Here is a 23348-nt window from a genome sequence, read left to right as displayed (position 1 = left end):
ACTACTACTACTACTACTACTACTACTACTACTACTATACTACTACCACCACCACCACCACCAGTAACATAACCTTCATTAAGTCCAGCAAGGAAAAAATCACACACTCACTCAACATTAATTTTGATTTTATTAGTAACCCGTATAACAGATAGCTGGAGGCAGTCCGGGCCATCAGGACTGACACATACGGGTAGCACAGGTGCATAGAGGGACGCAAACCAGTGGACTAGACTGTAATTGCGGCCGTTGCAAGACACATAAGCAAGAGAACAGCAGATTCTAAGGAGTCTACAGAATGCACACTTTTTGTAGATCCCTATAGGCAGGCGGTTGGTTAGACTGTTAAGTGTATACACAGATGGAGTGTATGTGTTGTTGAAGCTACGAGAAGGTAAATAAACAACGATGAGAGTAGATCCCAAGAAGTCTAAAGAATATACACTCTTAGATTCCTTGGTTGATCCCTATAGGCAGGCGGTTGGTTAGACTGTTAAGTGTATACACAGATGGAGTGTATGTGTTGTTGAAGCCACGAGAAGGTAAATAAACAACGATGAGAGTAGATCCCAAGAAGTCTAAAGAATATACACTCTTAGATTCCTTGGTTGATCCCTATAGGCAGGCGGTTGGTTAGACTGTTAAGTGTATACACAGATGGAGTGTATGTGTTGTTGAAGCCACGAGAAGGTAAATAAACAACGATGAGAGTAGATCCCAAGAAGTCTAAAGAATATACACTCTTAGATTCCTTGGTTGATCCTTATAGGCAGGCGGTTGGTTAGACTGTTAAGTGTATACACAGATGGAGTGTATGTGTTGTTGAAGCCACGAGAAGGTAAATAAACAACGATGAGAGTAGATCCCAAGAAGTCTAAAGAATATACACTCTTAGATTCCTTGGTTGATCCCAATAGGCAGGCGGTTGGTTAGACTGTTAAGTGTATACATAGATTTACTGTATGTGTTGCTGAAGCCACGAGAAGGTAAATAAACAACGATGAGAGTAGATCCCAAGAAGTCTAAAGAATAAACACTCTTAGATTCCTTGGTTGATCCCTATAGGTAGGCGTAGGTGTTGTTATAACCACGAGACGGTACATAAACAAGAGGGCAGAAGATGTAGACATAAGTGGTTGGTCAAAGCTGTTATTTGCACAAGGTTAGTATCTGGGTTCAGTATGTTGCTAAAAGAAAGGGTAGAAAAGCCACGAGAGGCTTGAGAAATAAGAGAACAGTAACTTAATATACAAAGGCAGGCGGTTGGTAATAGTTGTTAGATACACGACCTATGTATTGTTGTTAAGATGAGGACTGGCGTGTCTCTGATGTATGATGATCACGTTAGACAAAAATACATAAACTCCAATCTGGCGACGATACGAAGGTTAGAATTATAAAGAAAAATGTGTTCGGCATCGTTTGTGTGTTTGTGTTTGTGTTTGTTTGCTTGTTTATTTGATTTTGTTTGTATTGTTTGTTTGTGTGTGTTTATGTATGTTTGTGTTTGTGTGTGTGGGGGGGGACTGTACATATATCATTTCTTTTAGTTTCCCTCTCATCTTTTCACCCTGAACCGGAGGGAAAATAAGGAGCAGAAACTGTGTATATGGATGTATGTACCATGTTTTATTTCATCCTGATCTTGAAGAACAGTAGGTGCAGACAGTTATGTATATGTTTAAAAGCACAGTCAGTCACATAACATCGAACACCCTTGAGATCGATGGAATAGCGAAAGAGCGAAAACCATTGCTATCTCACGCCTATCCCAACATACGAATGACCCATGTTTTCGTCCTGTTTCAATCTGTCACTTTCTCGAGGGTAGACGACTGTTCCATGAGTGACTGTACCATGTTCGAATCCCCCTCTCCGTTTGTTCACCCTGCGCCTAAACTGAAGCAGGTGCGGACATTACACGTGTTACGGAAGCTTACGTGACGTGGTGGAGGGGCGGGTGTTGAGAGAGGGGGGACTTTGGTGCATCAGTGTAAGGTTGGAAAAGTATATCGCCGGCTGGTTGGGGAATGGTAGCTGTTGTGTTGTGATGGATAGGAGAGGGGAAAGGGAGGAGACGTGACTGTAAACTCCACTATAGCCCATTCACGGTAACCTGGAAAATAAGTCACACCAACCCAACCCAGCGTCCGCCAATAAGATCTAACCGTTTCCAGTATCCACCAATCACATGTAGCCTGATTTGAGAAAGGGGCGTGGCTAGCTTGCGAATCAACCTATGACATGCGCTTCTGGGGAAAGGGGAGGAGCCTATTCGCCATGTTAACGTAAATGGAGTATATATCATCGCAGCTTCACTTTTGGAGGGTATGGGACAATCCTTTATCTAATCATCGTCTGAGTTATTGAGAAAGGGGTGTGGCTAGCTTGTGAATCAGCCAATGACATACGCTTGCTGGGGAAGGGGGAGGAGCTTACTCGCCAAGTTAACGTGAATGCAGTATATATCGCCATAATTTCACTTCTAGCATGTATCTTTTATTGGCAGAGTTGTTTCGGAAGGGGCGTGGCTAGCTTGTGGATGAGCCAATAACATACGCTTACCTGGGGAAAGGGGAGGAGCTTACTTGCCATGTTAACGTGAACGGAGTATTAAGGTTACAATTATTTTACTTTTAGAGGGTATGGGACAATCCTCTCTTTATTTATAGTGGCTGAGGGTGTAGTTGCAGTGGTGATGGTATTGTTGTTGTTGTTGTTGTTGGTGGTGGTGGTGGTGGAGCAGCAGGCGAGTCTACGTGTATTTGTAAACTCCTATTATTGTTTTGTTGGTACAGGATAGTCGCCGGCCAGGGTTGTTCCTCTTCCATTATGCTGCATCCGCCGCCGCTCTCACCCCCGTCTAGGTCATGTACAGCTGTGAATGGCAGGGGGAAAATAGTTAATGGTCAGTGTCGATATTTGGGTTATTAAGAGAGCATGCAACCTTTGAACGCGAGTCTTTAGTCTTTCCTAGATTTTCTTGAATTAGCTTTTGTGCATAGGAATTTAGTTGCAAGTTAGTCTCTTCCGTATTTGGTCTTTAGAAACGAGGTAATGTTTGCTAAATGGTCAGAATATCCTGTTGCATAAAGTCTAGATACTAAATGATCAGGATATCCCACTGTATAAAACCTAAATACAAATGATCAAAATCTAAATACTAACTGATCTAATATTCCATTGTATAAGTCTAAGTATCAACGATCAAAATATCCCAAGTCTTAATCCTCAGTGATCAGAATATCCCATTGTATATAGTCTGCCTTAATAAAGTGTTGAACAAATCTTAGAGACAGTTGATCTTTTGTCTCTTCAGTCCACGCCTCCCTCTGCCGCCCCTCCATTATCCATTCTCTACCCCTCACAGGCCTCGCTCCAATTCCCCCCGCCCCCCGCCTCACCGTGCGTCCCGCGAGGTCTTGGACTGGCCGGAAGTTGTTGACCAGCGGCAGCCCCGACTCGTCCTTCAGCTTCCGGAACTCCTCCAGCTGTTTAAAATACGACTCGAGTCAGAAGTCGCGAAACACACCCACCTGATGCTTCATGAAACACTGGGGTACGTTTTAAGGACACCATTCTAAAGTTTATCGTCTATACGTTACTATTAGGATATAAATAATTTGTTTTAGTGGGTTGTAGTGTTAAACATATAAGTAGTCCACTGGATTTGTTTTAAAATTGTCTGAATGAAATTAAGATTGATCAGAGTTTCCTATTCACTTGAAACATCAGATGTCGTTCATCATTAATTCCTTGACTGCGGATTTCCAACAAGAAATCACCAAGCTACAGACGTGGAGCAAAAAGTGGCTGTTAGAATTCAGTGAAGAAGAATATAAAGTCATGCACCTTGGGAGGGGAAATTCAGCATACCAATACCACATGGGAAACACTCCACGATCCACCACAGAGGCAGAGAGACCTGGGAGTATAATGTAACCAGGCTACCCGTGAAGGCGAAATCCGTGCCAATCGCACCAAACGGGTTAACATCTAGAATAGCAGCAGTGGTGTGTGAAACAATCGTAGACGACTTGGTTTGTGTACGTGCTCGCAGAATCAGTGTACCTGTTCATGAATGTTGTGCTCGTTTATGGAATTTAAGTGTAAAAAAAATCAACTTGTTTGGTGTTTGATAATCAACGTAGCCAGATTGTCGTACTCAGCCTTTTATGTTTGCCGATTTTCTACCCCAAACTGTCTCATTTACCCCAATAACTGGCTTCATATATACAGATTCGTTAAAATGGTTAATTATTGGTGTTTCTTGGGAATAGTTATGGGTCAGAAACCGGAAAATATGATGCTCTGAGTACGATAATCTGGCAACGGTGGTGTGTATATGTTTGAGAAATACCGTGGCGCTGCGTACCTGTTTCTCGGATAGCTTGACGGGTTCCTTGAAGACCGTCCATAACACGATCTCGTTGCAGGTGGGCGTGGTGAGGGAGCCCTCGTAGCGGAAGAAGTTCCTGGTGTTGGCCGGCAGCAGGTTATGAAGCGGGAAGGGCTCGATCTCTCCCTCTGTCTCTGCGGGAGGTGAGTACCCGTGTTAGCGATCTCTTTACTTTCACTCTTGTTATTGGTGGGCGGATGCTGTTAGGCTATTCGTAGTGGTGGAAGTGGTCTGCTTACCTAATACTTCATCTACAAGGAAAGCCTAACCCAATCAAACCAAGCCTATCTAGCTCATCTCACCCCTATATACATAAATCTAGGTAATTCTCTGGGATCGTATTAGTTTATTACCTGCGTGTCCCCTGAATACACGCATTCGCCATATTAATAATAACGTGAGTTGGGTAAGCTGTTCCATTGTTGCTCTAAGCTCCTTGAAAGGCAACCATAGATTACGATAGCTTGTGTTTGGTCAGGTTAGGCATTCACCTATACTATCATACCTCCTCAAGCTCATCCCTGTGTTGTCCATCTTACTAATGCAAGAGTTAACCAGTATCTTCACTCTTTCTTCCCTTTCATTGGTCAACTCTGGAATTACCTTATATATCTCTTTCCTTCCGATGATTTAAACTGTTTCAAGATGAGAGTATCAGGACACCCAAGGAACTAGATCTAACAATTCTTTTGGGGATACTCTTCTGCCCTGTTTATAGGAGCAGCTATTTTGCGGGATTTGTTTTTGATTTTTTTTTTTTTTTTACGTCTCAGCCTGTCGGCTTTCTTCAGGGGCCTAGCTGGTGGTCGTCCCAAGCCCGTCATGGCGCAGGCAATTCTTTATAGTGTCGCCAGTTATGCCAGTTTGCTCTTGGTCTGTTTCCTTTGCCGATTCCGGGCCACGACAACCCAGCGACTTCTTGGCCCCCTTCACACTGTGCAGAATTAGTATCCGGCGATCGTTTCAAGACCTCTTTCCGACCATGTGCGACCCTTTCACATCAACATTTCACACCCAATACCTGGGCCCGTATTCTCAAACCCTCCCCCGCCCAAGTACACATATGTGACAAGGCTTTCATAGGCGTTTTGGGCATTTCCAGAGGTAGTTTAATGACCCTGGTGCTAGTATGACCCTTCTTCTTTTTTATTAGCGGGCTTTTTTTTAATATTGTTTACTTTTTATTGTGCCCTTGAGCTGTCTCCTTTGTTGTAAAAAAAATGAATGTAAAAAAAAATAATGAAAACCCGATAAGTCTCCTTCTCGGCCTTTGGAAGAAGTTGATGTGGGAGGTGGAGGCGTCTGAGAATCCCGACCCTGGTACACCCCGAGTCGCCGGGTTGTCGTGGCCCAGAGTCGGCACAGTGTGAATGGGGCTTCTTCTTCTTCTTCTCCTCCTCTTTCTCTTTCTCTCTTACTCAGCATCCATTCTCTCTCTCTCTTATCTTTCTTCTCTCCATTTCCTCTCTTTCCTCCTCCTCCTCCTCTAAAGTAGCAGCAATGCCGTCGTCCTTTTAGACTTACCCGGCTCCACTACTTTGGCGAGGCCCTCAATGATATTCTTGAACTTGGGGTTGTCTTCATGGGTCTTCTCGAGCATGATGCCCAGCACAGCGATGCCGTCGGGGTGGTTGGCCGCCTCAGCCACGGAGCCGTAGCTGGTCCGGTAGTGCACCATGTGAAGCTCCGCCGGGTACCTGGAAAGCCGCGACCATGTTATAGTACATCCTTTCCCTCGTGACCAGCTTTGCCAAATTATCGTACACACCGTATTGCATTTTCGTAGTTTCTGACCAATAACTATAGCAAAAAAGCACATGGAAACATCAATAAATAGGAGTTTTAACGCTAACTTCAATTTTCTCTCGTCATTTGTGTAGGTACGAGAGTTTGAGGCTTAAAAAGGATGAATACAATGTGGTGAATACGATAATCTGGCAACCCTGACCCCAACGTTGCCAAATTGTGGCTACTTGTGTTTGTCTTTGGGGATGACTGGAAGGCTTGCTTAGTGTGTGTGTGTGTGTGTGTGTATGTGTGTGTGTGTGTGTTTTACAGCAAAGGAGACAGCACAAGGGCACACACAAAAAGGGCAAACAATAAAAAAAAGCCCGCTACTCGCTGCTCCTGTAAAGAATCCGAAGAGGTGGCCGAAAGAGCAGTCAATTACGTGAGAAGAGGTGTCCTGTGTGTGTGTGTGTGTGTGTGTTTCTTTTTTTCTTTTCTTCATGTCCGTGTGACCTTTACCTCTTGCCATCGATGGTGTGCTCGGAGCCCTTGGAGTTGTCCGCTCCCCAGTGGAAGTGGAACTGGAGGAAAGTGTACTTCTCCAGACCACCGCCGATGATCATGCCTGGCTTGGTGCTCTCCGCCATGACCTGCGCTGTGGTGGTGGAGGAGGAGGAGGAGGAGTCTCAGTTTACGATAGCCTCGAAAAGAAACCTTGCCCACCTTAACCCGGTAGCAACGACAGGCCAAATTTGTGGCTTTACCGTGTGCCAGCGACGGGTCAAATTTGTTGCTTTACCGTGTACCAGCGACGGGCCAAATTTGTTGCTTTACCGTGTACCAGCGACGGGCCAAATTTGTGCCTTTACCGTGTACCAGCGACGGGCCAAATTTGTGGCTTTACCGTGTACCAGCGACGGGCCAAATTTGTGGCTTTACCGTGTACCAGCGACGGGCCAAATTTGTGGCTTTACCGTGTACCAGCGACGGTCCAAATTTGTGGCTTTACCGTGTACCAGCGACGGGCCAAATTTTTGCCATGATATAAACCCCCCAAAATAGATGATAGATAAACTGATCACAAATGCGTTGATATATGTATATTATGAAATGGTTTGCGTGAGTGATGAATTTTTCTGATTAATTCGCTTAGAGGGGCCTTTAAGAAACATGATCCCCGCACCGTTAAGTCACTAATTTGAACACCTGGACGATCACCCTTTAAAAGTATATTTGTTGGCTCAAACTTGGTCTCCTTCGTTTCCACTTTTTTATTTCATTTTTTTATTACTTTTCTTGCGCTGAACAGTCAGTCCTTGAGCGAGTCTGTCTACCTGTTTGACCTCTGTACAGGGCATTGGCTTGGCGTCTCACCTGTGTTGTCGACTAATTAAGAGTTTATTGGTGGGGTTCCTACTTCTATAACCTTTGACCAGTCCATCAGCTTGACATCTTACCTGTGTGGCCGATCAATTAACACTATCGGGGGGTGGGGGTGGGGCTTCCTACCTGTCTAACCTTTGACCAGTCCATTAGCTTGACATCTTACCTGTGTGGCCTATCAATTAACACTATCGGGGGGGTGGGGGTGGGGCTACCTACCTGTCTAACCTTTGACCAGTCCATTAGCTTGACATCTTACCTGTGTGGCCTATCAATTAACACTATCGGGGGGGTGGGGGTGGGGCTACCTACCTGTCTAACCTTTCAACAGTCCATCAGCTTGACATCTTACTTGTGTGTCCGATCAAAAAAACAGCCTATCGGGGGTGCTTTTACCTGTGTGGCCAAACAATTAACACTAGGGAGGGGGGGGCCTTCCTACCTGTCTAACCTTTCAACTGTTCATCAGCTTGACATCTTACTTATGTGGCCGATTAAATAACAGTTTATCGGCGGTGCCTTTACCTGTGTGGCCGTTGTTTGCGATCTTCATCGTGGTGGGCGTCGCCTCGTAGTTCTCGAAGGAGAAGGAGGCGAATTGCTGCTTGACGGCTATGCTGGTTACGAGGTTCACGGGAGACTGTCTATTGCCCTTGCACGTGGGGTAGATCTCGGCCCAGTGTTCAGGCCCTGGGGGAAAACGATACTGGATGGTGATGGAAGAAAAAAAATAGTTGAGGGAGATGTATGGAGGAAAAGATGGCGAGGAACGTGGTCTGAAGGGAGAAAAAAGTTAGGGGTAGATATTGGCCCAGTTTTCAGGCCCTGGGGGAAAATAATACTGGATGGTGATGGAAGAAAAAAAATAGTTATATGGAGGATGGTGATGGAAGAAAGAAAATAGTTGTATGGAGGAAAATATAGGAAAATAACCTGGTCAGTATGGAGAAAAAAAGTTAGCTGGGGGTACGTGGGGTAGATCTCGGCCCAGTTTTCAGCCCCTGGGGGAAAATAATACTGGATGGTGATGGAAGAAAAAAAATAGTTGAGGGAGATGTATGGAGGAAAAGAATGGAAGAGGACAGAGACAGAGAACAGGAGAATAAAAAAAATAGGAAGTTGAAGATGACTTATGATGGAAAAAAAAGTGATATTGGTGATGTTAGTGGGGGTTATGGTGGTGGTGGTGGTAGTGGTGGTGGTGGTGGTGGTAGTGGTAGGGGTGGTGGTGGTGGTGCCCGTGGTTGCTATGTTGCCTGTTCATTCCCTCTTCCTCCGCCTCCTCCTCCTCCTCCTCCCCCTTCTCCTCCTCCTTCTTCTCCTCTCCTCTTCCTCTAAGCCTTCCCCTTCAGATGATAAAAAAGATAAAGAACCTTACCTGTCTCACCAACGTAGGACCAGTGACGTTTAAGACTTTGTATCTCGACCTGTGTGTGAGATAGAGATGATATAGACAGATAAACTAATAGATAGATAATGTAATTGCTACAAGTCTCAGGGAAACAGAGGTAATTTACGATAATTGAAAGAATAGTTCAAGCTTCGTGGGCACAAAGACGTAGCCGCTGGTGACATCCGCTGGCTGGGTACTCTGAATACATCCCATTGACTCACTGACTGACTCACTCACTGACTCACCTCGCGCCCGCTGAGAGGCTGCAGAGGGCGGAAGTTGTTCTGCAGGATCTGACCCGCCTCGTTCCGCAGCATCCGCAACTCGTTAAGCTGCGGGCAAAGGTGGGCGTCAGGTGTGTGAAGGTGGGAGGCAGGTATTAATGGTGGGAGGCAGATGGTGTTGGAATTTTTGATGTTAGATGTTTAAAGGTGGCAGGCAGATGGTGTTGGAATTTCTGGTTGCAGGTTTCAGAGTTTTGGTGTCATTGTTTTCAAGCAGATGATGTTAGAATGATTGACAAGAGTCCGTTGGAGATGGTAAAGATGCAATATATGTGGGAGGATCTTTAACACCTTTCTGACGGAGATAAGAAAGACATAACACTGATCAAAGGCAGACTCGCTTCACCTGCTTCTCGGAGATGGTGATGGGGGTCTTGAACACCGTCCAGATGACCACTTCGTCGCAGGTCGGGGTGGTAAGGGAGCCCTCGTAGCGGAAGAAGCTGTCGGTGTTGGCGGGCAGCAGGTTCTTCAGTGGGAAGGGGTGGATCTCAACCTCCTCCTCTGCACGGGTTGATGAGGGCAGGTGTGTGTGTGGGGGAGGGGGAGAGTGGGGAGGATGGTAGGAAGGGAGATGGGTGTAAGAGAGAGGGGGAGGAAGGAGGGTTATAATTAGTTAGTTTGTGTATTTATTTGCGTTTCTTGTTCTTTTTCTTATACTTATTCTCATTCTCCTTTCTATCACCACTATCACTGTCATCGTATTCACTGTCTTCAACGCTTTTTACGCATTCTAAAGTTATTCGCCTATTCTCCTTCTCCTTTCTTCCTTCCTCCATTCCTGCTGTGTCCCCTCCCTTCAACTCACCCAACACACACTCACAAAACTACCCCCTACACATTACCCTCCCTCACACCCACAACATCCCCCCTCTCACATCCCTAACATCCCCCTCCCCCCACACACACAACACATACTGGCTTCGTGGACCTCCGATAGCTTCTCAATGATGGGCGCCAGCTTGGGGTTGTCCTCCTTGCTAATCTCCAGCATGATGCCCAACACCGCTATGCCGTTGGGGAACTTGATCGCCTCAGCCACCGTGCCGTAACTGGCCTTGTAGTGGACCAAGTGGAGCTCGGCCGAGAATCTGAAGGGTGGAGGATTCGGGGTATTATTACTATGGCTATCATTCGCTTCTTCGTCATCGTCATCATTCATTCATTCGGTTATTGTTATATAGTTTAAGATGATGGCGTTTCCCAGCGCTATCCGTCTCCCTCTCTATAGTGTTAGTGTACATGTATCTATATCTATTAATTATGTATCATCTATCTATCTATATCTATTTATCTGTCTATCTGTTTTCCGTCATCATCTTCATCATCATTCAGTCAGTCATTACTATATGGTTGAAGACGAAGACCTCTCCCAACGCTCTCCACTTCTTCCTGTATGTAGTTTTAACGTATTTTATCTAGCTGTCCATTTGTCTGTTTCTATCTATCTATCTATCTGTCTGTCTGTCTGTCTGGCTCACCTCTTGCCGTCAATGGTGTGCTCGGACCCCACGCTGCTCAATCCTCCCCAGTGAATGTGGTACTGCAGCAGCCGGTACTTCCCTTCGAGGTCACCACCTTGGATGCTGGCAACAACGCCCTCCGAGAAGATCGTTAGCACTTGAGCTGTTGGGGAAGTGTGGAAGGAACGATAAGGGAGGGAACGGAGGGTGAGATCAATGGGCATAACTAGTGGCAGTAGGTTTTAAGGGGATATTAGACTGTATAAAAATAAAACCAAAAAGAAGTGTATGTTATGTAGCTGGGATGGGTGGAACGGATGGGTGGAGGAAAGATGAAAGTATTGATCAGCTTATCAGCGACAGAATAAAAGATGAGCGGAAGATGCGTAGGATTAGACGGAAAGGAAGGAAAGATGATTTTTTATTTCTGTCTTGATACACTCTTCTCCCATGGGTGATTTTCCCGCTCTTGGGGCAAAACTCATGTAAAATTATCACCGGGAATTTCGGGGGCGGGGAATAGAAGGGCAGGCGTAAGGAACAGAGGCTCACACGTACCGACTTCACCGGTGTTGATGAGGGTCTGGGCCTTAGGGACGACGTCGTAGTTCTTGAAGCCCAAGGTCAGCCTCGGGAACTCGCCAACGGCCGACTTAGTCTCGAGGGGGACGGGTGACTGGCGCTTCTTGGAGCCACACGTGGGGTAATTTTTGGGCCAGTTGTAGGGGTCTGTGCGGGGGAGAGAGGAACAAGACCTTTTAGTTCTTGTGAAATAAATGTGGATTTTTTTTTACAGGAAAGGAAGCAACTTTGGATTCTTTTTAGGAGCAGCGAGTAGCGGGCTTTTTTTTTTTTTTTATTAATGTTTACTTTTTTGCCCTGCTGTAAAAAAAAAAAAAACTCAAGGGCATAAAAAAAACGTGTAGGAAGAAAGCCCGCTAAACGCTGCTCCTAAAAAAAGAAGTTAGCCAAACCCTCTTATATTGCTCCGGGTCTTCCATCGTTCATTAGCCACTCACCGAAGGGGGGGATGTAGCTCCAGTAGGCCCTGGCGCGACCAATCTCGACCTGCGGGGGAGGGAAGGCATCGTCATCTTATCTGGCGTAGCTGTGCATTGGATAAAGGAGACTCATACCTCTGTCTGTGTTGAAAGTGACCCATGCCTCTTCCTCTGTTGAAAGTGACCCATGCATACCTCTTTTCCTTTGTTGAAAGTGACCCATGCATACCTCTCTCTTCCTCTGTTGAAAGTGACCCATACCTCTCTCTTCCTCTGTTGAAAGTGACCCATACCTCTCTCTTCCTCTGTTGAAAGTGACCCATGCATACCTCTCTCTTCCTCTGTTGAAAGTGACCCATACCTCTCTCTTCCTCTGTTGAAAGTGACCCATGCATACCTCTCTCTTCCTCTGTTGAAAGTGACCCATGCATACCTCTCTCTTTCTCTGTTGAAAGTGACCCATGCATACCTCTCTTCCTTTGTTGAAAGTGACCCATGCATACCTCTCTTCCTTTGTTGAAAGTGACCCATGCATACCTCTCTCTTCCTCTGTTGAAAGTGACCCATGCATACCTCTCTCTTCCTCTGTTGAAAGTGACCCATGCATACCTCTCTTCCTTTGTTGAAAGTGACCCATGCATACCTCTCTCTTCCTCTGTTGAAAGTGACCCATGCATACCTCTCTCTTCCTCTGTTGAAAGTGACCCATGCATACCTTTCTCTTCCTCTGTTAAAAGTGTCCCAATCCTCTCCCTTCCTTTGTTACAAGTATAAGGTCCATTTTCTTAAACGTATCAGGCTCCCACTAAGATTATTTCGCAAGGACACAGAGAACATTAACCGGGTTTTCATGGGGACTCTCCCGTTCATGGTGGAGAAGTCATGCAAATCTATCACTGGGATCACGAAACACTCCATGAAATTCCTCCAACTTCTACGAGAGGCTTTTCAAACAGGCGAACTGAGACGCGATACGTTTAGAAATACGGGCTTTATAAATGTCTTACCATCTGTAACCACCGTTGTCATGTTATCGTACTCAGATCATCTTATTTTCTGGCTTCTGACTCATAATTATTGCCAAGAAGCACCAATAACTAACCATTTTAACGATAACTATACATGAAACCAGTTATTGGAGTGAGGAGACAGTTTTGGGTTGGTTATAATCGACAAATATAAGAGGCTGAGTACGACAATTTGGCAACGATGTATATAACCACACTTCATGACGGGAGAAGGGATGGGTGAGGGGTTGGAGGAAGGGGAGGAGTGAGGAGGGAGGGTACAATGCTTACCTCCCGTCCGTTGAGGGGTTGCAGGGGTCGGAAGTTCTCCACCAGAAGGTTGCCGTGATCGTCCGTGAGTGTCCTGAACTGAGCGAGCTGAGGGGAGAGCGTGGCGGTGATTGGGAGGAGGGATGTTGACGGAAGGGAGGGACGAGGATGTGTTGGGACGAAGATGGGAGTTTTTTGGGGGGTTAAGGGTTGAGAAAAGGTGAGTGGGACCAGGTAAAGACTAAGGATGTATTTGTTTGTTTACAGTAAGGGGAGCAGTTTTAAGGGCGGTGGGCGGGAGGAGGGATGTTAACGGAAGGGAGGGAGGAGGGCGTTGAGGGGCGACGAGGAGACTTTTTGGGGGGTTAAGGGGTGAGAAGAGGTGAGTGGGACCAGCTAAAGACTGAGGATGTATTTGTTTGTTTACAGTAAGGGGAGCAGTTTTAAGGGCGGTGGGCGGGAGGAGGGATGTTAACGGAAGGGAGGGAGGAGGGCGTTGAGGGGCAAAGAGGGGACTTTTTGGAGGGTTAAGGGATGAGAAGAGGTGAGTGGGACCAGCTAAAGACTGAGGATGTATTTATTTGTTTACAGTAAGGGGAGCAGTTTTAAGGGCGGTGGGCGGGAGGAGGGATGTTGACGGAAGGGAGGGAGGAGGGCGTTGAGGGGCGACGAGGGGACTTTTTTGGGGGGTTAAGGGATGAGAAGAGGTGAGTGGGACCAGGTAAAGACTGAGGATGTATTTGCTTGTTTACAGTAAGGGGAGCAGTTTTAAGGGCGATGGGCGGGAGGGGGGATGTTGACGGAAGGGAGGGAGGAGGGCGTTGAGGGGCAAAGAGGGGACTTTCTGGGGGGTTAAGGGGTGAGAAGAGGTGAGTGGGACCAGCTAAAGACTGAGGATGTATTTATTTGTTTACAGTAAGGGGGGCAGTTTTAAGGGCGGTGGGCGGGAGGAGGGATGTTGACGGAAGGGAGGGGCAAAGAGGGGACTTTTTTGGGGGGTTAAGGGATGTAAGAAGAGGTGAGTTGGACATTTTTGACTCGGACCAACTAAAGACTGAGGATGTATTTGTTTGTTTACAGTAAGGGGAGCAGTTTTAAGGGCGGTGAGCGGGGCGAGGGAAGGGTAAGGGACGAGAGGATGGAGGGTTAGATGAGGCGAGGGGGACATATATGACTAAAGAACGAGGATGTTTTTTTTTTTTTAGAGTAAGGGGAGCAGTTCTAAGGGCGGTGAGTGGGGCGAAGGAAGGGTAAGGGGCAGGGAGAGACGGGGGGGAGGATGGAGGGTTAGAAGAGGCGAGTGGGACATATTTGGTGAAGGCCAGCTAAGGACTAAAGACGGAGACGTGTTGTTTTGAAGTAATGAAAGCAGCTTAAGGGCATAAGGATAACAACAATAGAAAATACCTACAAAAACAAAAAGAAAATAATTGTACCGCTAAAATAATAAAAAAAAACCACAGAAAAGGAAAGAGGGGGAGTGTGAGACAGGATGACTTTACCACAGCACGCAGAGATAGGATTAAATGGCTCACTATATTGGATTTGACTTGATTAACTGATGCTGTGAGACTGTTTTTGTTACGCCTCTTCGAAATCTCGCTTTTGTTTACTATGTTTCAAGTATATAGTTTCTTCAAATTGTGCCACCGTCCCTTTTTGTCTGTGCAAGGTTAGGTTATGTTAGGAGTTACGCCTTCGATGCTGTTTGCTGTTGGTTGGCATACAGGACGGTCCTTTGAACACTCGCGGGGCATACCTGCTTGGCGGAGATACGGATGGTGTCCCTGAAGACCGTCCACACCACGATCTCGTTGCAGGTCGGGGTGGTGAGGGACCCGTGGTAGCGGAAGAAGGCTTCGGTGTTCCTCGGCAGTAGAGATTGTAGGGCGAAGGGATGGATTTCAGTCTCGGTCTCTGTAATAGACAGATGGATGGATTGATAGAAAGATAGATAGATAGATAGATAGATAGGGGATGTCAATAGGGTTTTGGTTGTAAAATACCCAGGTAGGACACGTAGCAATGGTTTTAAGTTAGATAAATTCAGATTCAACAAAGACATAGGCAAGGATTAGTTTACCAATAGATTAGTGGATGAATGGAACAGACTTGGCAGTCATGTTGTGGATACCATTACCATAGATGCATTCAAGAAGAGGTTGGATAAATTCACGGATAGTGAGGTAAGGTGGAGTTAGGCTTCCAGGAGCTGCCTTGTATAGGTGAACTGGCCTCTTGCAGACTCCTTATGTTCTTATGTTCTTATGTTCTTATAGATCGACATAGAAAACAAAGACAGACAGAGACAAAGACAAACTAGTAATTCCTGTAGAAGAGTGTGGCCAGCTATATTACAGGCGCCGTGTTGTTACCAAAATAACTGCCCGAGATTCAGTTGCTGCAGGTACAATATTTTTTTTCTGTGCTCTAAGTCCTTCATCGAGATCATGACGATACCTAGAGCACAAGAAAAAAAAACATTATTGTATCAGGATCAATTTATATTACGAGGTGCTCTTTCGGTAGCAACATGGCGGCTGTGATCACGTTGGCCAAACTCTCCTACACTATGGTTCTGGGTATCATTAGAGTCCTTGGCATCTTCACCCTCGCTGGTCATGATCCCGAGGTCTATATTTTCAACACATTCCGTCGCCCAGTCTCACATATATGACACGGTTTTCGTAGGAGTTTTGGAAATTTCCAGAGGTAGTTTTAATGGCCCTAGTGGTAGTTTGATCCTTCCTCTGTACCACGAGCCTAAAAACACTTATTAGAACACGATTGATCTTCTTTGTGGCCTTTGAAAATAGTTGCTGTGAGAGGCTGAGGCGTCTGAGAATACCAACCCGCCCTCGCCGCTAACACCCGAACACTCACCGGCCTTGCGGATCTTGACGAGGTTCTCAATGATGGGGTTGAGGTCCGGGTTGTCCTCGACGGAGGACTCGAGCATCACGCCGAGCACAGCGATGCCGTCCTCGAAGTTAGACGCCTCGGCCACCGTCCCGTATTTCTCTTTGAAGTGGACGAGGTGAACCTCGCCCGGGAACCTTGGGGAAGAAGTGAACCGGTCAGTATGCCGAGTGGCTGAAAAATACCCACATGCTGTCCTGATGACCACCTGTCAACCTGGACTCCTTTAAAGATCCTCTCTAAAAAGGATCAAGTGGGTCTCCGGGGAGCAGCAGGGGTCAGACAAAATGGCGCCACTTAAACACTTGCCTGCACCCTAACGGGATGGGGCCAACCAGCAACAAACCCTCAAGAAAGCCTACCGGTGCTATAAGAAATATATATAAAGTGCTGGACCAGTCGATATAAACCAAGAAGGGCTCGCCGCGCGTGTCCTCACCTCTTGCCGTCGATGGTGTGCTCGGAGCCCTCGGTCGTGACCTTGCCCCAGTGGAAGTGGAGCTGCAGGAACTTGTACTTGCCCTCCAGGTCGCCGCCCACCACCGCCGGCTCCGCGTGCTGCTCCACCATGACCATGGCTGCCGGCGAGGGGCGGGGGTGAGGCGTGACGAGTGACAGATAAAAGATTGGTGTATGGATGAGGATTAAGAAACAGCATGCGATTCAGTTAAAACTTCAATAGTCATTCAGACACTCAGGTGGCTGGGCGAGCCAAGCAAAATGGCGCCACTATAAAATAATTGCCTGCGCCTCTAACGGACTGGGGCCGACCAACAGGCCCCAACATGAAAGCTTACCGATATTGTAGACCCAACTTAAGAAACAAAAAATGAGTAGTAACCTGCTACTCTTCCTGGAGAATAGAAAAAAAAAAAAAATCCCTCAACCCACTCATTCCAAATAATATCCGACGGAGCATTTTCTGAAATCAGCCTTTTTGAGAGGGAAGAACGCGGCCTTTGAAACCTTACTTCTGACTAGGGTTTCCAAATTATCGTATTCAGCCACTCAGCACATCGTATTTTCAGGTTTCTGAGTCACAGCTATCGCAAACAAACGCCAATAAGTAATGCTTTTAACGAGAACTTTAACTAGAATTTCGTTATACGTGTGGGTAAAAAAGTTTTGGGCCCTGGAAGTGATAAATGCGATGTTTTGAGTACGATAATTTGGCAACGCTGCTCCTGACTCACCTGTGTGTCCGTTGTTGAGGAGAATGGCGGTCTCGGGGATCTTCCTGTAGTTCTCGAAGGTGAAGGGGATGAAGGGGAACTCGCCCACGGCCTCTTTCGAACTCAGGGCCACGGGGGACTGCCTCGACCCGGCGCAGAGGGGGAAGTTTTTCGGCCAGGTTTTAGGGCCTGGAGGAGGGAGGGGGAAGGGTGAGGTGGAGGGAGGAGGAAGGCGGAAGGATGCTAAATTTAGACTTGCAAGGCTCATTTTTTCAAGCATTTCGGGGCTCATACAAACATTTAACCCTATCCGATCCGACGTTTTCAAATGTTGACGCTCATAACACCTTGCATCGTACTCCTCTATCTGAACAACGATAACGCTCATGAACACTAAGTACTGCTACCGAATCAATAGTTTAAAACAATAATGAATAATGAGTGAAAAGAAGCTAGTGGAAAGTGAAAAAAGAAAAAAAAGTGTATCGTTTTGATGGAAGTGCATGAGGGGAGGCCAGATTTCTCCCCCCTCGGATCGGATAGGGTTAAGGGGGAGGGGGAGGGAAGATAGGGAAGGGAGGAGGAAAACCAGGGAGTAATTGTGTTTGTCTGGAGAGTGGAGGAATGGAAGGATGTACGGAGGGAAAGCCAAGAAATAATATCAATACAGTTTTACTTTGTCTTTTTTGATACAGTTTATGTTCGTTGTTTATATATATTGTTTAACTTTATAGCTTTATCAATACAGTTTACGTTCGTTGTTTATATATATTGTTTAACTTTATAGCTTTATCAATACAGTTTATGTTCGTTGTTTATATATATTGTTTAACTTTATAGCTTTATCAATACAGTTTATGTTCGTTGTTTATATATATTGTTTAACTTTATAGCTTTATCAATACAGTTTCGCTTTGGGTTTATGATCTGTGTGTGAAAGAAGTTGTGAGAATATAGAAAGAGCTAGAGAGAGAGAAAGACAGACAGAGACGGAGAGACAGAGACAGACAATATAGAAACAGAGTATAGAAAACAGAATAAAAAGACAGATGAAAAAAAAAACATAGTGTAGAAAATAAAATGAGTATAAAAATAAAGAGCATAAAAAAACAGAGAATAAAAAGACATAAAATAGAAATAAAAAAATAAATAAAAATACGTAGTGTAGAAAATAAAATTAGTATAAAAAAAACAGTATAAAAATAAAAACAAAAATAGAGTACAGAAGAATAGAGGATAAATAACGGAGTATAAAAAAATAGTATACACAAATAGACAAAGACTCATACACTCACCATTCTCCTCAGTGTAGCCCCATTTCGCTCCACCTGCTCGCGAACGATTGGAAAATTATTATTAGTAGTAGAAAGTCATGACGGTGGCGTGGCTGGGGGTCGTTGTGTGAGTGTGTGTGTGTGTGTGTGTGTGTGTGTGTGTGTGTGTGTGTGTGTGTGTGTGTGTGCCGTGAATGCGTACCTTTGAGAGTATTATCATCAGCCGTTAGTTATTGCTCTTGTGTGTGTGTGTGTGTGTGTGTGTGTGTGTGTGTGTGTGTGTGTGTGTGTGAGTTTGCTGTGAATGAAAGTACTGTGTCATGTGTGTGTTTGTGTGTGTTGGGGGTGAGGGGGATGGATGTATGGATAGATGTTTGAATGGAGTCTTACATATTAACACTATTCTTAAAACTATCACACATAACAAATACAGAACCTTCCAAAGTCCACATTGTCTTTAGTTAACCATAGAACAGGCGGAGACAAAATAAAAAACAAAGTATCGATAAACTGAGGGAAAGAATATCATAAACAAATACAAAATAGTTCAAAGGGCACTATAAATATTTCTGCCTCCACTGAAGAATCTGTCCTCGGCTCCTTCTGTTCCTCTCCCTGTAATGAAAGATGGAAAAATGAGTTGTTAAGGTTGTTATTTTGTGCTTCTTTCTGTTATCAAGCTTGGGAAGATGAGGCAAGTGTTTATTTTATTTTATTATTATTATTTTTTTTTTTTTGTGTGTGTGTGTTTTTCTCTTGTCCTGTTGTCTATCGTCCTTCTTTCCTCTATTTTGCTCTCTCGTTCTTCCTCTTCCTCTCTATTTATCGTCCTTCCCTCGCGTCCCTTTACGTCCATTTTTTGCAGTCCATTTTTCTCCCCCTGTCTCATATCTTTCTCCGGTCCATTTGTCTCGTCCGTAACATCAGTCCATTAATCGTATGTCCCTCGTCCGAATGTCCTGTCCGTTTCCTTAGTCCGTTTTCTAATCCGTTCATCTTTGTCCGTTACTTCCTCCTGTTGATATTTTTGGGTCCGTGTTTTCAAGTCTCAATTTTGCTTGTCTCTTCCTCCAGTTCTTTCCGCATGTCCCTTTTTCAGGCCGCAGTTTCTTATACATTTACGTTTACCTGATCTTCTTGTCCACTTCATCCGCTCGTCACGCCCACCTCTGCAAAACGGCCTCACCAAACGTTGCTCCTCCCATACCTCTTCCTCTCGTTTCCTTCATCCATTCCCCTCTCACGTCTTTGGAAATTCACATCTAACGACCTCCTCGCCCTATTCTCGACTTCTGCCTTCCCGTTTTCCTCACGCGCACATCTCTAAAGGGGCTACTACACTGGGCAAATTTTCCGTGGATCTTCAGTCAAACCACGATTTCCGCTGGCGTGGTTCTCATATTTCCGTGGTTTTCTGACGTGTCCACGATCTTCCAAAGCTGTGATAGATTTCAAAGAAGGACGACGGTATGTTACTCACCATCAGCAGCAGCAGCAATAACAAGAAACAAATGAGAACCACGCTAGCGGGAATCGTGGTTTGACTGAAGATCCACGGAAAATTTGCCCAGCGTAATAGCTCCTCAATACACATCTCTGGAAGGTTGCGCTGGGTTTCTTGAGTCGTCCACGGCGCCTCACCATTCCTTCCAGCAGAGAGCGCGAAGTGAAGGTCATCTATGGAAAAGAAATACATAAGAAATACATTGTTGGGAGATTAGTACTGTATTCGAGTCCTTTGTTTTGACGGTATATTTAGGTGACCAAGAGATGCAGTCGAGCTAAAAGAAAGAGAAATGCTTGCAATACGATGGTCTTTGAGGAGAATAAAAGAATGTCTGGGAAAAATATGATAGAGAAGAAGAATCGAATTTGGTTCTACTGGGAACTTAAGATATCAAGGCCTGAAGACGAGATAAAAGGAAGTGAAGGGCCTGTAATACGATGCTCCTTTGAAGAGTATAAAAGAATGCCAGAGTAAAGATGATGAATAAGGAAGAAGAAAAAGAAGGCTTAAAAGAATGCCAGAGAAAAGATGATGAACAGGGAAGAAGAAGAAGAAGGTTTAAAAGAATGCCAGAGAAAAGATGATAAACAGGGAAGAAGAAGAAGAAGGTTTAAAAGAATGCCAGAGAAAAGATGATAAACAGGGGAGAAGAAGAAGCAGGTTTAAAAGAATGCCAGAGAAAAGATGATAAACAGGGAAGAAGAAGAAGAAGGTTTAAAAGAATGCCAGAGAAAAGATGATAAACAGGGGAGAAGAAGAAGCAGAGATAAAAGAATGCCAGAGAAAAGATGATAAGCAAGGAAGGAGGAGGAGGTTTAATTCCATAGGTGACGTGAAATTGAACTCCCTCCTCACTTAATATTTCATACATGTTATTTGTACTTGTTTCACGTGCTTTCTTAATTCGTATGTGTTTCTATTGCTCTTCATTGTATATAGCATCATAACAATAAAGTCGCAGGAATCTTTTTTTTTTTACTTCAGAGCGAACATTTCTTGCTTGGTTTTCCTTCTGTGTCTTCTTGTTTTTGTTCTTGTTCTTGTAGCTCTTCTTGTTTTTGTCTTGTTCTTTTTCGTACTCCTGTTGTCGTTCTTCTTCACCTTTTTTTTTTCTTTTTCGCGGCGTCCCATCACCAACTTCCACCAACTCATTTTCTACATCAGGTCATTTATGTAGTCTCACGGTTTTGCCTTTGAGATACATTACTGCAGCGTGTGTATTTCCCGAGTGTACTTTTTCCTCGCTCGTCATTACATCGCATATTTAAAACTCCCAAACACACACAATCAGATGTTTTTTTAATTTTTTTTTACAGTGCCAGAGGTGCTTTTAAGACGTTGTTATTCTGGGCTAATATTGTCGTCGTTTGGTTTTCCTTCTCTGATCTTCACACCACAAGAGCCACACAGTTTTTTTTCTTTATATCAAAGGTCGAGGCTCAAGGGCAACAGAAAGAGTACAAAAAAAGCCCGCTACTCGCCGCTCCCACAAGAGTAAAAAGTAAAGAGTAGAGAAAAGAGAGGTCACGAGGTTATAATTTTGTTCTTTTACTTCTTGTTCTTGTCGTTGTCGTGCTTGTTCCTGTTCTTCTTGTTCTCCTTAATATTTTTTTTCTACTTTTCTACTTTACATCACACCTTCAGCTTCCGTCCTCCAGCACAGTGATAATGATGATGCGGTGTAACAAAAATAGTTTACATTCTGAGCTCGGTTTTCAGACTTTTTTTTTCCTCACAACATTGTATCTTCAACGCCCACTGACACAGCACAATGTTGCAATGTTACAAAAATTGAAATTCGTTGCTTGATTTTCGTTCTTCTTTTTCACATTGCATCTACAACTTCCACTAACAAGGTACATTCTTAACTTGGTTTTCGTTGTTGTTTTTCATACATTGCACCTTCATCTCACTGAATGGCTGAATGGTTAGCGTGACGGCCCCGCGTTCAGGAGCTCCAGGAGGGTCGCTGGTTCGAATCCTGACCGCCGCACAGCTGAGGTTTTTCAGTCACCGCCGAGTGGCCTAAGACTACCCACATGCTGGCCTGAAGACCACCCATCAACGTGGGCTTTAGATAACCTCTCTGAAGAGAGGCCCAAAGATGAGTACGGGGGTGCAGCAGGAGCCAACACAAGATGGCGCCGCTATAAACACTCGCCTACATCAGAACGGGCTGGGCCGACCATCAGGCCCCACCGGGAAGAAGCCTTGGGCCGACCATCAGGCCCCACTGGGAAGAAGCCTACCGGCGAAATAGGAAGCGACGTAAAAAAAAAAAAAAAAAAAACAACGTTGCGATCATACATGGAGTAAGCATTTCCCATTTGATTTTCTTCTACTTTCCATTTTTTCGAAGTCATCACGTCTCCAACTCCCACTACATTTTTGCGACGTTACAGAAGTGAACGCTCTCCGGCACTCGTTTTAGTAATCTCACATCTCATCTCCCACTCCTATACATAGCAACACAGAACAAGGCTACTACTACTACGTCTCCAGCTCCCACCAACACTACATTTTTGCGACGTTACAGAAGTGAACGCTCTCCGACACTCGTTTTAGTAATCTCACATCTCATCTCCCACTCCTATATATAGCAACACAGAACAAGGCTACTACTACTACGTCTCCAGCTCCCACCAACACTGTACATTTTTGCGACGTTACAGAAGTGAACGCTCTCCGGCACTCGTTTTAGCAATCTCACATCTCATCTCCGACTCCTAGCAACACAGAACAAGGTACGATATACGAGTGTCCCAAAGCTGTTTTTATTAGATTGTTGTACTGTACAGAGAGAGCATCGTTCGCTTTACTGGCTTCTCACACCTGGCCGTCACACCGCTTCCACGACTCCCCAACGTGATAGTTACTTCTGCAGTGCAACACAACCGGCTATTCTCCACCACTATTCTTCGCTCACGTGACTCCACACCTCCTTCCGTCACACTATTTCCACAACTCCCGCCAACACAACTGACTCCTCTGCACTACTTCGTTTTTACGCCTTTTTCCTCCTTTTTTTTTTTTTTTTTATCCCCCACCGCACATCTGTTGCATCGAACACATAATTCAGAGTCAATTTTTTTCACAGGTGCCACAAAACACACACACACACACACGCACACAGACACACCCATCCCCCACCCCCTCCACCACACTCAGTACATATATAATGGCGTGAAATTTATCAACCCGGAGCATTAAATGACAGTACCTCCAAAAAGGAAAAAGAGAGGGTAAGCACGGTGCGGCACGCGGCTCAGTGTCAGCGCCGATCATGTGTCTGGTCCATGAAAATTATATGAATTATGATCTCGGAACTGTGAGTCACACGTATGTTATTGCTGGTGATGCTGGACTACAAAGATATAAAATGAGAGCTCATGTAACGAATCGCAAAATGAATCAATTAAGTTACATGAATAGTTATAAGTGGCAGAGTTTTTTTGTTTACAGCACAGAGAGCAACTCAAGGGCAACAAAATGAATATGTAAAAAAAAAAAAAAAAAAAAAAAAGCCGGCTATAATATATTTCAATCCA

General features: G+C 45.0%; 2 protein-coding genes across 2 annotated transcripts in view; one reads left to right on the top strand and one right to left on the bottom strand.

The window, feature by feature from the left end:
* Window positions 1-111: 111 nt before the first annotated feature.
* LOC127010338 (uncharacterized) lies at window positions 112-18459 on the bottom strand. The gene is made up of 19 exons (XM_050884269.1): window positions 18315-18459; window positions 17041-17208; window positions 16287-16425; window positions 15812-15984; window positions 14688-14845; window positions 12950-13036; window positions 11670-11718; window positions 11209-11379; window positions 10669-10813; window positions 10106-10278; window positions 9534-9691; window positions 9149-9235; window positions 8889-8937; window positions 8036-8200; window positions 6647-6782; window positions 5924-6096; window positions 4376-4533; window positions 3405-3491; window positions 112-2878 (listed from the first exon to the last, which is right to left on the bottom strand). The coding sequence occupies exons 3-19, from the start codon at window positions 16421-16423 to the stop codon at window positions 2864-2866; spliced, it is 2121 nt and encodes a 706-aa protein (XP_050740226.1). The 5' UTR covers window positions 16424-16425; window positions 17041-17208; window positions 18315-18459; the 3' UTR covers window positions 112-2863.
* Window positions 4436-23348, top strand: part of LOC127010339 (glucose dehydrogenase [FAD, quinone]-like) — a 99791-nt gene continuing 80878 nt past the window's right edge. The window contains exon 1 of the mRNA XM_050884270.1: window positions 4436-4542. The gene's annotated coding sequence lies outside the window, so the exon portion shown is untranslated. The remainder of the gene's footprint in view (window positions 4543-23348) is intronic.

The sequence above is a fragment of the Eriocheir sinensis genome, chromosome 43 (genome assembly GCF_024679095.1).
Source record: "Eriocheir sinensis breed Jianghai 21 chromosome 43, ASM2467909v1, whole genome shotgun sequence".
Classification (NCBI taxonomy): Eukaryota; Metazoa; Arthropoda; class Malacostraca; order Decapoda; family Varunidae; genus Eriocheir; species Eriocheir sinensis.
The sequence above is the reverse complement of the archived record's forward strand: the minus strand, read 5'-3'. Positions and strand labels throughout refer to the sequence as shown.